Genomic DNA, 17,082 nt, shown 5'->3' with positions numbered 1-17,082 from the left:
TTGTTGTGTAGATTGAAATGAAAATCAGATGCTTGTTCTCTAAAAATTTTAGGTACTATCGCAGGAACTTATGTCAACTTCAGATGCTTGTTCGTAAAATCAGATGCTGTTAAATTTTGTTGTATAGATTGAAATGAAAATCGTGTGAAATTCAGATGAGCTATGCGTAGAAGGTTTTGCTGTTAAATTTTGATGTGTAAAATGAAATGAAAATCAGATGCTTGTTGTCAACTTCAGATGCTCGTTCTAAATTGAAAATCAGATGCTTGTTCCTAAAATTTAGTAAGTATTTCTATGAATTGCACAGCTCTTGCTGGAAACTATGTCAACTTCGGGGTTTTTGAACTCTATGGTGACCGAGCACTTTCTGATGCACTGGATATTGCTTTAAAGATGACACTGTCAATTCCTTTGGCTGACATATTGGCATTTCGAAAGGTGTGCGAACTCTTTCCTATAGCTTATGATTTTAGTTTCATATACGTGATCATAAGTTGTGCTTATCATACATGGATCAAATTTTCATATTCTAAAATTGATGCATAATAACTTCATTATCTGTATTATCAAATAATATATTTTTTTCATCGTATATATAAAACTAAAATTATCTATTTTATCACCTAGTTCTTTCTCAGTATTAGCATTAGTAAAAGTACTTTTGAAAAATTAGGTACGTACATTGTATTTTTATATTAAATTTGTTTGTTAAAAACTATAACTGAACTATTTTTTTATATTATTTTTGTTCAATAAAAAGTATAGCTAGATTTTGTATACATACAAGAAAGGTAATAAAGTTTGGAATAAGATGTATACAAGTTTTTTCTGACACTAAAAGAAATATAGTTTCTTTTTGTGAGATTTATTCTTTTTACAAAATAGTGAAAATTGTTTGATGTAAGAAAAATGGGGTTAATTGAGTAATTGGGTAATAGTCTAGGTTAATTCTCTTTTTTACCCCACTTGTATTAAAACTCTATAAATAGGAGTCTTCCCCCACGTATGGAGAACGAATGAATAATACTTTTCTTTCGAGAATTCTCCAAGATGCGTAGTTTACATCATTGTTGTTATTTATTTATTTATTTTTCTCTTTTTCTAAATTTTCCATTTCTATTTATATTTGATATACAAAATCAATTTTAAAGAACTAATTTGAAATGAAAATTATGTTTCCGAAAAAATAGCTTCTGTATATATTTTTAAATAAATAAAATACCATGCACTAAAAGACTACCTATCCCCACCCTTGTCACGCCTCAGGTTAAGAAAGCCCATGTAAGCTTGGGCCCAAACTGGACTTAACATAGGCACTGAGGGGGCTTAAAACCCATTTGCCAACGGAGTAATATTGCTTAACTTTAGAATCAGAAGGAATTTTTACCTAATAATATTAAGATTTTAATATTGAGGAGGGCTCCAGCCTCTCTAGCCCTTAGTAAATCTACCATTGCTCCAAGGTATTGCTTAACTTAATAAAGAGTTAATCATAAGTTGCACTAACTTCTTGTTGCTTAACCTAAATTTAATCGTAGCTTAATTTCCTTTTTTTGGGGGGGATAAGAAACAATTTTATTGATTTATGAAATAATCCAAAGGATGTGTATAAGATCCGGAGTGCAAAAGATGGGTCCAATTTGCAACAAGAAAATTTAGGTTGGGATCTTTTTGGGGTTGTATATCTTTCTGCTAAACAAGAGCATTAAATATAGAAGAATCAAGGATCTTTTGAAGACTTTAAACTGTTTTTGAATATCCGATTTTTTCTCTTAGTGTAGACTAAGAATCTTGGAGAATTCTTGAAGTAGAAGTATTATTCAAGTTGTAATGAAATGATAACAATGCCCTTCAAATAGACCCAAAGGGGGACGGCCTTTTTTTTTTAATGAAAACAACCACTTTCATTGAGGAAAAATGAAGAATACATGGGCATACCAAAAACCAAGTCCACAAAAAAGGGTTCCCCTTTTGCAGGAAGGGACTCCAACTATACAAAATTGTGCCCACTTCCACACAATGTTTTAAAAAACTTGAGGTGGTCTTGAGGCGTTTTCCCACGGGGAGGTGAGACGTAAGCCTTGAGGCGCTATGAGGCGCAAGCCTCGAAATATCCTTCCTTTTTCCAGACTTTTGCTTGGATGTATGCTTGTCACAGAGGTTTTAGAGATGATCAAGGAGTTCTTCCTCAATACACCGTTTGGGGAGAGAGGGTGTTTTCTCTGGTTTGTTAGTGTTTGTGCTATTGTTTGGGTTTTGTGGGGGTGAGAGGAATAGTAGGGTGTTTAAGGAGCTTGAGAGGGAAGCTGGGGAGAGTTGGTATCTTGTTCACTTTCATGTCTCACTGAGCTTCGATTTCGAAGGTTTTTTGTAATTATTCGATTGATATAATCTTGTTTAATTGGAGTCCCTTCTTGGTGTGGGATTCTCCTTTTTTTGTGGGCTGATTTTTTGTTTGCCCGTGTATTCTTTCATTTTTTTCTCAATGAAAATTGATTGTTCTATTAAAAAAAATTAGGTGTAAGCCTCATTATAGATATAATAATAATTATAAAATGTAAAACTTTGTATGCTTACTATTATAGTGCCATAATATAAGAGTTGTATGATTACATCATTATTTTTTTAAAAAAAAATAGAACAAAGAGACATAAAGAAAGAAAACAAAACAAAACATTTTAAAAAATAAGAGGAAAACTGCGAAAATGCATATTTTGTAATTAGAAGTAGAATTAAAAACAATATATGTTGAGAAGTTGTAAAAATATAAAATAGTAGAAACAAAGTTTGAAATAGCTGCAGCACCACAAAAAAGATAAGACTAAGGAGAAGAAGAAAACCAGTTTTTGTCTTTGCTGTGATAATGAACAAAAAAAATCGGCAAAATTACAAAAAAGAGGGGAAACGGTGTTTAAAGAGTAGGGGGAAAAAAAAAAAGCTAGCCTTTTTCTTATGGATTAGAAAGCTAACTTGCATGCCGTCTGCTATTATTTTCTTATCCAACTGAAGATAATTAGAGTCTACACGTGTTGAATGGAATCCCACCACCGCCAACATCCCCTATACAAATTTATTGTTTTAATTCTTTTACCCACTTTTCACTTAGGCTTACACCTTTCACGCCCCAAAGGCAGAAGCACTGAGGCTTACGGTTCTATCTATTATAATTCTATTGTTAGAGTTTTCCATTATTATAAATATTTTGTTATATTTTCTTTTTCTATGCTTTATACACTTGTATATATTCATATCTTTGGTGAATGAATAGAGTCTTCTGATTCTCTCTCAAACCTAAGAGTTTTACATGGTATCAGAGCCCTCTAAACAAACTTAAGGTTTTGTGAACCTTTGGGTTTAAGAATTTAGAGCCCGTTTGTGTTACGTCTAAGGTTTTGTGGAGGGGTGAGTTCACAGTCGCCGTCTTCGGTTCGTTCGCCGCCGTTAGCCGCTGCCACAAAAAAAAAAAAAAAAAAAAAATAGTTTTCGACACCGTCCAATCCGTCGAAAAGCCCAGCCGCCAATCTACAAAACCCCAAAGTCCGGATTCCATCTAACTAGCGCGTGAGGCTCACGCACCACTTTTTCCCTTCTGCCGTCAATCCATGCGCCACCTGTTTTGGTTCGTCTTCTGTGGGTTTCCTCAGTTTTGTCGACTCTCCTTGGTGGTGTGTTTGTTTGGGATATATAGATATACTCACTGCTTGTAAAGACGTCTCTTCGGTAAATTAGGGTTTGATTCTCTTCTGTCCGGTGTATATTTTTTGAGGTAATGGCTGATAAGAAACTAGTAGTCATGTCTGAGATTGTTCCTATGGTGTCAAAAGTAACTGAACACAAGTTGAATGGATCCAACTACTATTCATGGGGATCAAATGTTCGCCACTTTATTAGGAGCATGGAGATGGATGATCACATCACTGAAGAGCCACCAATTGATGCTAATAAAAAGATTTGGTGGCGGGACGATTCAAGAATGCTTCTACAAATCAAGAATTCTATTGACCATGAAATCATTGAACTAGTAAATCACTGTGAATCAGTCAAGGAACTATTGAAATATTTGGATTTCCTTTATTTAGGGAAAGAGAATATTAATAGAGTGTTTGATGTTTGTAAGACTATCAACCTGATCAAGGAGAAAAATCTCTTACAAGCTACTTTATGGAGGTTAAAAATACATGTGCGGAATTCAATGCCTTGATGCCAATCAGCACGGATCCAAAAGTTCTAATGGCTCAACGTGAAAAGTTGTTTACCAGGAGTTTTTTAGTAGGTCTTGCACCTAAATATGAGTTGGCCAAAGATCAAGTGTTGTCAAGCTCAAATATCTCATCGTTGGAAGAAGCTTACACTCGAATACTTCCTATCGAGAAGATACAAGCAGTTACATCATCTGATTCTAGTAGTGCTTTGATTGGGATCATAAATGATTATAAAGGTAATAAGGGGGTTGAATAAAATAGCTCTAAAGATCATCCCAATAATCAAAGATCAAATCCAAGAGGTATTGTTTGCTATTATTGTCATAAACTTGATCATACGAAACGTGAATGCAGAAGATTGATGAATAAGGGTCAGAGGATGCCATCACCCCTTGCACATGTCACCTCTACTCCTGATAATCTTGACAAGTCAATTACGATTTCTTCAGAGGAGTTTGCTAAATTTCAACAGTATCAAGAGTCATTGAGGGCATCATCTTCTACTCCCATTATGACTATCATAGAGACAAGTAACATTTCTAAATGCCTTCTTTCCTCCACATCAAAATGGGTCATTGACTTTGGCACTACAAACCATATGACAGGTAACCCCAGTTTATCTCTAACCTTTGTACATCTACCTCTTCACCTAATGTCACTATAGCTGATGGAACCTCCACTCTTGTTTTAGGATTAGGAACCGTCCATCTTACTGAATCAATTTCTTTGTCATCAATTTTAAAATCACCACATTTCTCGTTTAATTTGATTTCGGTCAGTAAACTCACTCGTGATCTTCATTATTGTGTCTTCTTTTTTCCTTGTTATTGCTTATTTTAGGATCTTACGACGAAGCAGACTATTGGTAAAGGGTGTGAATTTGGAGGTCTTTACATCTTTGAACCACAAACACCTATAGCCATCACATGCTCAAGTGTGTCGTCTCCCTTTGATGAGTATTGTCGTTTGGGTCATCTGTCTATCTCTGTGTTAAGTCTTCGTCCACAACTTCAACATTTGTCTTCTTTAGATTGTAAGTCATGTCAGTTTGCTAAATTTCATCGTTTGAGTTTGTATCCTTGAGTCAATAAATGAGCTAGTGCTCCTTTTGAATTAGTCCATTCTGATGTTTGGGGTCCATGTCCTGTTGAGTCCAAAGGAGGGTTTAGGTATTTTGTTACATTTGTCGATGATTATTCTCGTGTTACATAGTTATATTTAATGAAAAGTCGTTCTGAGTTACTTTCTCATTTTCGTAACTTCCATGCTGAAATTCAAACTCAGTTTAGTGGTGCTCTTAAAATTCTACGAAGTGATAATGCTAAGGAATATTTCTCTCATGCACTCAAATCTTATTTAGATGACCATGACATTCTTCATCAATCTCCTTGAGACAGCCAGAGCTTTGATGTTTCAAATGCATGTTTCAAAGTCCTTTTGGGCTGATGTTGTTTCTACAACTTGTTTCTTAATAAATCGTATGCCCTCTTCCATTCTTAAGAGTGAGATACATTTTCGTACTTTATGCCCCAAGCAACATTTGTTTCCCATTCCACCCAAAATATTTGGTTGTACCTACTGTGTTCGGGATGTTTGGCCTCAGCATACCAAGCTGGATCCAAAGTCCTTAAAATGTATTTTTCTTGGTAATTCCCATGTTCAAAAAGGGTATCGGTGTTATTGTCCTAGTCTAAATAAATATTTCTTCTCTCCTGATGTCACGTTTTTTTAACATACCTCATTTTTTATCTCCGTCTTTCTCTTCGAATAAGAGTCAGGGGGAGCATAAGGAATTAGAGGATGATTTCCTTGTCTACACAGTTATTTCTTCTTCCGATCCTGTTCCTGATTCATCTCCAGCTGTGAGTACCTCTACTCTTCCACCCATCATTAAGGTCTATACTCGACGACAACCTCCTTCAGTTCAATGCCCTGTACCAGAGTCTTCTTGGTCATTGGATCCAGAAACGAGTGATGATCTTCCTATTGCTCTTTGTAAAGGTAAACGTACATATGCTCATTCTATTTCCTCTTTTGTTTCATATAACCATTTGTCGCCTTCCACATGTTCATTTATTGCATCCTTAGAGTCTGTATCCATCCCTAAAACTGTTCATGAGGCTGTTTTTGGTGTGCCGCAATGGTAGAGGAGATGACTGCCTTAGATGATAATTGTACTTGGGATTTAGTTTCTCTCTCAGCAGGAAAGAAGGCTATCGGTTGCAAATGGGTGTTTGCAGTTAAAGTCAATCCTGATGGTTTTGTTGCTCGATTAAAAGCGCGCCTTGTAGCGAAAGGCTACACACAAACTTATGGCGCTATGCACAAACTTATGGCGTTGACTATGCTGATACTTTTTCTCCTATAGCAAAAATGGCATCTGTGAGGTTGTTTATTTCATTAGCTTCAATCAATCATTGGCTTTTACATCAGCTTGATATTAAAAATGCATTTCTTCATGGTGATCTTCAAGAAGAGGTGTATATGGAGCAACCACCAGGGTTTGTTACTCAGGGGGAGAATGGAACGGTGTGTCGTCTTTGTAAATCATTGTATGGATTAAAGCAGAGCCCACGAGCTTGGTTTGGTAAATTTAGTCAGGTGATTAAAGCTTTGGAATGCGGAAGAGCACGTTAGATCATTCGGTCTTTTTTAAGAGATCTGAGGGTGGTGTCATCTTGTTAGTCGTATATGTGGATGATATATTGATTACTGGTGATGATGCTTTAGGTATCCAGTCCCTAAAGACCTTTCTTTATAGTTAATTCCATATAAAAGATTTGGGTATGTTGAAATACTTCTTAGGAATTGAGGTAATAAGAAGTAAGAACGGAATACTATTATCATATTATCACAGAGAAAATATGTACTTGACTTGTTGACTGAAACAGGGTAGCTAGGGGCTAAGCCATGTAGTACCCCAATGATGCCCATCTTATAGCTCACAAAAGATGAAGAATTGCTAAAAGATCCTGAAAGATATAGGAGGTTAGTAGGAAAACTTAAATACCTTACAGTTACTCGACCCGACATAGCCTATTCAGTAAGTATTGTGAGTTAGTACATGTCATGCCCTACAGTTGATCATTGGGCTGCATTGGAACAAATTCTTTGTTATCTGAAGGCTGCTTCCGGGCATGGTTTATTATATAAGGATCATGGACCATGGTCATACTAATATTGAATGTTTCTTAGATGCCGATTGGGCAGGTTCTTAAGAGACAGAAGATCAACCTCAAAGTATTGTGTTTTTGTTGGTGGTAATTTGATTTCTTGGAAGAGTAAGAAGCAAAATGTGGTGTCACGTTCAAGTGCAAAATCAAAATATAGAGCAATGGCACAGTCTGTGTTTGAATTGATTTAGATTGTTGAAATATGTTAAATTAGCCCTAAGGGCATTTTTGTCTTTTTACTATATTTGCTAAATTAGGGTTTCACATTATTCTATTTATATCTAGGGTTGGGTCTATTGTAAAGTGACATAAAAATAATAAGTTCTTTTCTATCGTGGTTTTTCTTCCCTGAATTAGGGTTTTCCACGTAAACTCCTTGTGTTGTCCTCTTTCCCTATTTCAATATAGATATATCAACTTCTTGTTGAGTTGGGATTTGAAATCAGCACACTGACAAAGTTGTGGTGTGATAATCAAGCAGCACTTCATATTGCGTCTAATCCAGTATTTCATGAAAAGACTAAATATATTGAAGTTGATTGCCATTTTGTACGTGAGAAAATTCAAGAAAGGTTGGTATCTACTGGATATGTGAAGACCGGAGAACAATTAGGAGATATCTTCACAAAAGCATTGGATGGAAGATGTATAGATTATCTATGTAACAAGTTGGGCATGATTAACATATGTGCTCCAACTTGAGGGGGAGCGTTATAATTCTATTGTTAGGGTTTTCCATTATTGTAAATATTTTGTTATATTTGCCTTTTCTATGCTTTATACACTTGTATATTCATATCTTTTTTAAAAAAAAATGAAACAAAACCTCTTCATTAAGATAATAAAAGTTGTTACAAGATAATTACGAGGACACAAAAGCAATATAAAAGGATTAGTAAGTGCACTCGAACATCTCAACTAGGTTGACACCTCCTTGACACTCTCATCATATCCTAAATAGAAAGGTAAAGATGACAAAACAATGACACGAAATCCATGCCTAGTACAATGAGCTTACATAAACTTAAATAGACTGGACAAAATAAAATCAACAAAAGAACTAGATATATTCAAAGGTTTTTAAAGTAGGAGGAAATATGAAGGGAAGCTTTGTCATGAAACACTCTTTGGTTCCTTTCGAACTATAACTTTGATAACAAGGCATTGACTGCATTGATCCAAATTAATCTCGGCTTCTTTTTCAGTTTAGGACCAATCAACAGTTGAAGGATATTAGCTTTGAAGTCATTACCGAATACCCAACTAGTATTAAAACAATTAAGCAGATAGAGCCAAGAGTTTTCTGCATACACACATCTGAGGAATAAATGTTGCAGATTTTCAGAGTCTGCCAAACAGCGAGAACAAGCCCGTGGTGAGATATAGTGAGTGGGAAGCTTCTGTTGTAAAATATCTACACAATTTAGCAGCCCATATAGCATTATCCAAATCGTAATGTTTATCCTCCTTGGGCTTTTAGGTTTCCACAATGCCATTTCTAGATGTTTTCATAGATGTTTGACGAGGGATTTTACTGAAAAAGAGCCATTAGATTCTAAGATCCAGCGTCTTTTATCTGAAATCGTAGTTAATGTAGAAGTGAAAAGCTGTCCAATAAGGAGTTCTTCCAACTCTTCTTCCTTTAGTAGTCTTCGGAAGTGGATGGACCATGATTCAAGTGCATCATCCCAAAAATAATGGACAGCTCTGTCAGGCTTTATAGAAATGGTGTAAAGTCTTGGGAAGGAGGTTTTTAGAGGAATAAAATCCAACCAAGGGTCGTTCCAAAAGCAGCCCTTCTACCGTTGCCTATTTTAAATGCTGCCAATGTTTCTACTAAAACTAAGTCCTTGATATATTAATCCAAGGGCTTCGTAAGCTACAGTTAACTTTTCCATTGGTATGCCAACCGAACGTGCTACTACCATGGATACTTTTTATCACTTGGCTCCACAGAGAGTTTTCATCAATGATAAACTTCCACCCCCATTTAGCTAGGAAACTTTGGTTTTTAATTTTCAGACCTCCAATACCGAGTCCACCATCTTCTTGTGCACGAGTGACAAAGTCCCATTTAACTAAGTGATTTAGTTTACCTCCCGAGTGCCCTTCCCATAAAAAGTTTCTCAATAGTCTTTCAATAATCAGGATCACCTTTTCTGGCATCAAGAAAATTGACATGTATAAAGGATGTGGGATAAAAACAAACTTACAAAGAGTAGAACGACCTCCTCTAGAGAGATGATATCTTTTCCATTTGTCCAATTTGCTTTGAATTTTATCAATCACTGGTTGCCAGAAAGCCACTTGTTTTGGGTAGCCACCTAACGGGAGGCTAAGGTACATGAATGGGAGGTGGACAACCATGCAATTCAGTCTGGATGCTTCTGCATTCAGCTTGATATTATCGATATTGATACCATACCACTTAGAGCAGATTTGTCCCAATTTGTCTTCAGCCTTGAACACCACTCGAAGAGCTCAATTGATTTAGCTTAATTGATTTCTTTAAATTTTCTAATATCTCCTCATCATCTTTACAGAATATCAATGTATCATCAACAAATTGCAAAATGGAGATATGAACTCTATCTTTGCCCACTAGGAAGGCTTCGAATTTGTTTTTCTCATGAAGCCTATTCAATAGTGTGCTTAATACCTCACTGACTAATAAGAAGAGAAAAGGTGGAAGTGGGTCGCCTTGTCTTATGCCCCTTGTAGCTTGGATTTTCCACATGATCTCCCGTTTATGAAAATCAAGTATTTTGGGTTAGAAACACAGCCCATCATCCACATTATCCATCTTGAATCAAAGTTCTTTTCAACGAGGAATTTTTCAAGAAAGGCCCAATTAACACGATCGAATGCTTTCTCTAAGTCAAGTTTTAAGATCCACCCTTTTTTCTTCTTTGAACAGTATTCCTCTACCACTTCGTTGGCAGTGAGAATTGGGTCTAGGATTTGTCTTCCTTCAATAAAGGCACTTTGTGTAGTATCAATTATGCTTGGCATTACCTTCTTTAGTCTCTCAGCTAATACTTTTGCAACAATTTTGTATGTCAAAGTAGTTAAACTGATTGGTCTGAAGTCGCGTACTTGGATAACATCTTTTTTCTTTTGAATCAAGCTGATAAAGTTCTCTTTTATACATGAGTTTAGCTTTCCATTTCCATAAAAATCTTCAAATAATTCCAGGAACTTATCTTTGAAAAAATCCCAGAATTTTGAGGAATTCACCTGTGAATCCATCCGGGCCGGGGGCCTTATTTTTACCCAACGAGTTTAAAGCCAATCTGATTTCAACTGTGGTGAACTTGGCTGTCAGCAAGGTATTCTGACTATGGTTGACTTTAGGCCATCGAAAGTTGAGAGGGATAGTTCTTAGGCCAGGGGATTTGGTGTACAAAGAGGAGTAAAAGTCTAATATTAGGCCTTCAATTTCCTTAAAGGAGTGTGTTGCAATTCCTTGATCATTTAGCAGTTCTGAGATAAGATTCCATCTCTTTACATCCAAGAATCGGTGGAAGAATTTGGTATTTTTGTAATGACTCGATCCCCTAGGACTTAAGTTAGGCCGTTACTAAATAAATGCATGCATGGAACTTAAAATGACACTCTGTTATGGTGAAATAAATGCTAATTAAATAAGGTAAGTTCAAAAGACTTTCATTAAATTTAAACATTAAAAACAATAGTAGGGTACCCATAAATCATAAATGATAATAAATAAGTCTGAAAACGATTCTTAATAGTAAGTTTTAAACATCAAAACTGAAAGTTAAGAAAAACATGAAAAGAAATCTAAATCTCATGAGCGGAAGCATAAAACTAATCCCAATGACTCGATCACGAATTCCGCTTGTCCGTCGCCGGTGCATCTCTACCTTTACCTGAAACAACAACATGAGAAAGAATGAGTATAAAATACTCAGTAAGTAACCCCACTACTGGGGTCAGGTTAAGCATCTATGTCTTCTAGATGCCTACCTCTGGTGGAACATATAAACTGTCCTAGTCCTCATGGAACACATACATACATGAAAAACTGAGTTCTATCCTACTGTAGCTAAATATGCCCACTACCTTTGGTGAATCCCAAAGGAAACACAATAACTAGTGAATCCCGAAGGAAACACAAACTGGTGAATCTCGAAGGAGACACAATAACTGGTGAATCCCGAAGGAGACACAATAACTAGTGAATCCCGAAGGAAACACAACTGGTGAATCCCGAAGGAAACACAAACTGGTGAATCCCGAAGGAAACACAATATCTGGTGAATCCCGAAGGAAACACAATATCTGGTGAATCTCGAAAGAAACACAATATCTGGTGAATCCCAAAGGAAACACAAATTGGTGAATCCCGAAGGAGACACAATAACTGGTGAATCCCGAAGGAAACACAAACTGGTGAATCCCGAAGGAGACACTAACTGGTGAATCTCGAAGGAAACACAAACTTAGTGGCCATTCTAACTAATCAGTAAAATTACTATCATAGGCTCGACACCATAATTATCACAATATGGTTCTATGACATACATATGTGCCTCAACATCATGGCTCTATAATATACACACATGCCTCAATATCCACAGATCACATACAACCTCATGAAATCAAATATCATCTCATGCTAGCATTCAAGTATCTATGTGCACAAATACATCTTTCAGATCCTCAAGCAAGAACATACATCGGTTATACTAAACTATCAGTTCATCATGCTGTCATTCTACCATAACATTCATCCATCATGCTAGCATACATCCAGTGCCTGGCCCGTGGGCAGTTCCAGTAGTAAGATTACTTACCTCGAAGTCAAATTCAGATATTAATCTAGCTAATGATCTCCAACAAAATAAGTCCTGAATTGAGTCCCCTAATAAAGACATAATACTAAATTTCAGTCTTTGGAACCAGGCCCCAAACATACAAATTTAATCAAACGGTCACCAAATAACTTACCCAAACAAAACTTGATCAACAAACACTCGCAGGATTTCGACTTCAAAATCTCCTCTTAGCAGATTTTAAAACTCAATGGATGACGACTTAGAACCTTCAAAATACTTAAAATTAAACCATTCTTTTAGTCCAATAATCAATAGGTGGCCGACAACCAACAACAAGGATCACAACGCTTACCAAACTACTTGCCGAACGAACTCGAATCCGCTGGACAGCACGTTGCGCACTCTGAAGTACTCCAATCTTGAATCTAAATTCCAAATATAATCGGCATCAACCAAAAAGAAAACCAAAATTTAATGGGCAATTGAAAACCTTTTAAACTCAACCGCGCTTACCCAGAACTTACCGATCTTTATCAATTTTCTGCAAAACGAAAAATGGTCTCTAGCTTAATGGTCAATGCCTCAAAACTTCCAAATCTTGAATCTAAGTTTCACACCAAATAGAGATTACTAATTTAACTCAAAATCAAATGGGTGAATTTCACCTCCCAAATTATAAGGAAAAATAAGTCTTACCCAAGGTTTTTCTCAAGATTTTGGCAAAGATCGGGCAGTAGCGGCTGATGGCGTGTCGGCTCATGGCTACCATAGATAGGCAGCGGGTGTTGCTGTCGGACGGCATAAATTGTTTAGGTTAGCGGCTGGTAGTGAGGGTCTTGCATGAGGAGGGTTTGCGAGAGTGAGAGAGAAGGAGAATTTCTAGTTTTGCAGATTTTATTCAGCAGCGATTACAAACAAACCAGAGCTTCAAACAACGATCCAACCGTTCAAAATGAAATTCTATATGTCTCGAACAGACTGACCAAATTTGAGCACGATCCAACGGTATTTTCATATAATCCTCCGACTCATTTCTTCAAAGTAAGTATTTCCATTGAATCACAAAGATAATTATTGAAGTCAACTCACAATCTATCCATTTGGTCAATTTTCAAGTCTTTTGAATTAATACTATTAGGGGTTCTATCTCAAAACCAATTAGCAGCTAGAGAAATGATCCAACTTTCTTATTAAAATCATGAGGCTCCTTTATTTTTATAATGTGAGATCCTCAACATGTCCCCTCAAGGTTGTGCCTCTTTGGGTTTACCATTCATGGATCGGATCTCAATTTTTTTTTTTTCTGGTCCATTCAGCCGTTTGGCTTCTTGGGATTCGATTTTCAAAATATTTGCCTTGCACTCTTCTTTTATTTTAACGGTTCATTTTTCTTTGCAGCTGACCAGGGCCTATTTTGCTTTTCTGGAGGTTATGTTCAGCAGTCATATTGTTTTTATTCTAAATCTTGACAAAAACACGTTCATGCATCTAGCTGGTTCTCTTGAATCCGGCCTGAAAGGACTGGATACAAATATCTCATCTCAGGTATGGTTATGTATAGTCTTCCTATACTTGTTTCTTTTTTTCTTCTTCTCTTTTTGGTTTATTTTTTATTTTTACTTCTTTTTATAGAAATAAGAAACGAAACATTTCATTGAATTGATGGAAAGAGATTGTGGCTTCAAAATACAACAAATAAAGGATAGAATTCCGGAAGAATAAATGCATGCCAATTTAAACTAATGTCAGAAGTCTTGGAGAGAGACCACCATGAAGAAATATCTTTTTTATTATTCTTTTTTGTCATCTTGAAGCTTCAATCTAGCAGATTCAAAATGAAATTTTGAGTTCTAGGTAAGGATAAGTCGATTTTCTAAAAAAGAAAATAGGCATGTAGTATAAAGGTATACTTGATAAAACTGAGTTACATAATGTTAAACAACCTCCACGAGAAAGATTGAAGTGTTTCCATCTATCCAAGAATTGAGAATGAACTTTATCTTATCCAACAATGAAACTCTCAAATGGCTTTTAGGATGCATATCCTCAATCAATGTACTAAGAAATAAAAATGGTGAAAGTGGTCCTTCTTGACGAATGCTATGAGATTCTAAATTATTCCTCTAGGTCTACTATTTATAAATACGGAAAATTTAGGAATGCATCCATGAAATCGGTTCCACTGAATCCATTTTTCCCTAAAGTTTTCGAGTTTCAGCACTGCTTCCAAAAAATCCCAATCAACATAATCAATTGCTTTCTCAATATCATTAATTCTTCTTTATTACTTTTTTTGTTAACCAATGTTTTACATAGTGTGTACACGTACCTTGAGGTCTTTTAATTTCTGTTGCAGTGTGCGTCAGCTGTTGATAACTTGGCAGCTTTCTATTTCAACAACATCACTATGGGAGAGGCCCCATCTTCACCTGCTGCTATTAATCTCTCTCGCCACATTGTAGATTGTCCCACTTTGTTTCCAGAAGTAAGAAACTTTCTTGCTATCATGCAGAAGAATTTGACTTTCTTGCTATCATGCAAATTTGTTCAAGTCAAGCAGGCATCTTGGTTCTGGTTTCTGTAGTATTTGATATCAAGCTAACCGATAGGGTGTCATTACAGTGAGGAAATAACTGAAATGGATCAAACCTAGTAGCTTTCAGTTTTTAGAACAGTAATTTATTATAATCTCTCAGAAATATCTCAACATCAGATCCACATCAATATATCTTTTCTTATATCGAAAATTATTATTAACTCATCAAGATGAGCCCATTTGGGAGGGGAGAATTCATTAGATATATCTCAAGTGACGGCTTTTGATTGTGTTTAGTTTATCTAACCTGTTTGTGCGTTTGTTTCATATGTAATCTGTAATCATTCTTCTGAGAAACAAGAATATGTTTATCACGTTTGCAGATTTTAAAGACCCTTTTTGAGATCCTTTTATTTGAGGATTGTGGTAACCAATGGAGTCTTAGCAGACCAATGCTGAGCTTGATACTCATAAGTGAACAGGTATAATGGTTTATACTCTTTCCATTTATTAAATCTTAAAAGTTAGTGAGCAGGTACAATGGTTTATACACCTTCCCTTGCTTTTTGTCTCTCATTTGAACAATTAAATGTCGGTGCATCCACAATGATGCATAGAAGCTTATAATGGATGATTTATTTCTAACATGTTATTTTAATTAGAATTATGATAAAGAATTACACCGCCTTTTATTCCAGAAGTTCGCTTGATTCCCTAATTCCCCCTGACCCTCAGTCTGTAACCACCAAAAAAATTATTTTAAGAAATGCGAACTACAACCTTTACATTTTTTTCATATCTTCATTGTCTTTTCGTCCTTTTTGATTATCTTCCCTATTGTGTATCTTCTTAAAATATCGTATTTCTTTTACAAGCCTTCGAAAATCTTTTATCTATTTTCTTGCATTCAAACAAAATTTATATTGGGGACTTATTATATTTGTTAGAAACATCAAAATCATTGAGTGAACAAAAGCTGTAACAACTTAGAGGTGGGGTAGAGAGAAATGGGGAATTTTTGCAGTTATTATTATTGTTGTTATTAATATTATTATTGTGGGTATGCGGATGGATACCTAGAATTTGACCTCTAATGTTATCCTTCTTTGCAGATGTTTACCGATTTGAAGACCCAGATCATGGCTTCTCAGGCAAGTTGTCATTTCTCTTTTTAAATTGAAGTGCAATTGACTGGTGTTGATTGATGTTGAAGGAAAGTACCATTAAACTTAGATGTTAGGAGAGTGTGGATAGAAAATAAATGAATGAAAAATAAAGGTATTATGAATATTCGTCGTATTTCATAGATTTGGTTTCTGATACATATTTGGTGATCTTTTCTTTCTTTCTGAAGAATGTGCAAGGTAACTTTAATTCCAGCTCTCCTGTATGTGGGTGAGAAGGAAAAAAGTTAAAAACTAAAATTGAAACTGACCTTTCTAATGATCATTTGTTGTGTCAAAATGCAGGCCGCGGATCAACACCCTCGCCTTTCCATCTGTTTCGAAAAACTAATGGCAGATGTAACGCGAAGTTTGGATTCAAAGAACAGGGACAAGTTCACTCAAAACCTGACTGTGTTTAGGCATGAATTTCGTGTTAAATAGTTTTGATTCCATGTGATGAGATTTGACGATGAATTACGCTCATGACATTCATTCACTTGGGGGTAGGGAAAGATGATAAGAAAACAAAAAGAAAAGTATAGAGATGAAAAAGAAGAACAAGTTCTGTCGGCTGATTGGCATATACCCTGAATCAAATGATCAGAGCGCTTTTTCATAGTAGTAACGTCGATATTGGTAGAAGACCCAGAAGCGAAGCAGATTACTTAGAACTGCACAGGTCTCCATAGTGAGAAAAGGTATGTTTTGTGTCCCCCAATTATGATTCGTCTTTTATGTTTGTGCTTAATAAGGTTGGTATTGGAACAATTAGAGAGCTGAAATGGTAGTAAGGTCTGGATATCTGAAAAGGGTGGTTTGGTATTTTGTTCTGTTAAGTAGATGCTTATATTAGATCAATTCTTTTTAGACGACAACAGTTTTTCAGGTGTCTTAGGGGGTGATGTAATGTACAATAATGTCTACATATTCTTTATACCTTGTTGATAATAGAAGAAAAGCAGATTTGTTTTGTTTTTTCTTCTCTTTTTCTTTTCCCTTTTGTGAGAATGTTCCTTGATTGCTAATTTTAGCTGTTTTAGTTGTTTCATCATATAAAGACTGCATGAGTGGTTCCACAGTGCTTGAAGAATTATATATATATATATTGACAATATGCGGGAAAGGAGGAATCAAACCTATGACTTCGAGATTGATAACCACTATGCTTATTTTAATAGAATTATGCATATTTTACTTGGTTATCAA

At 35.7% G+C, this 17,082-nt stretch overlaps 1 protein-coding gene across 17 annotated transcripts in view; it reads left to right on the top strand.

Annotated features, from left to right (window-relative positions):
• The window catches only part of LOC120076320 (ARM repeat superfamily protein), a 90,228-nt gene extending 73,377 nt beyond the window's left edge, over positions 1-16,851 (top strand). For all 17 annotated transcript variants that reach the window (XM_039030097.2, XM_090312784.1, XM_090312785.1 and 14 more), the window contains 6 exons: positions 308-438; positions 13,573-13,719; positions 14,531-14,659; positions 15,094-15,192; positions 15,823-15,861; positions 16,180-16,851. In XM_039030097.2, coding sequence (XP_038886025.1) covers positions 308-438; positions 13,573-13,719; positions 14,531-14,659; positions 15,094-15,192; positions 15,823-15,861; positions 16,180-16,317 — 683 coding nt within the window. In that variant the 3' untranslated portion in view covers positions 16,318-16,851. The remainder of the gene's footprint in view (positions 1-307; positions 439-13,572; positions 13,720-14,530; positions 14,660-15,093; positions 15,193-15,822; positions 15,862-16,179) is intronic.
• Positions 16,852-17,082: the final 231 nt, after the last annotated feature.

The sequence above is a fragment of the Benincasa hispida genome, chromosome 4 (genome assembly GCF_027475165.1).
Source record: "Benincasa hispida cultivar pf3 chromosome 4, pf3_genome.v1.1, whole genome shotgun sequence".
In the NCBI taxonomy this organism is placed as follows: Eukaryota; Viridiplantae; Streptophyta; class Magnoliopsida; order Cucurbitales; family Cucurbitaceae; genus Benincasa; species Benincasa hispida.
Note: the sequence above shows the minus strand (reverse complement) of the source record. Positions and strands in the feature narration are given on the sequence as shown.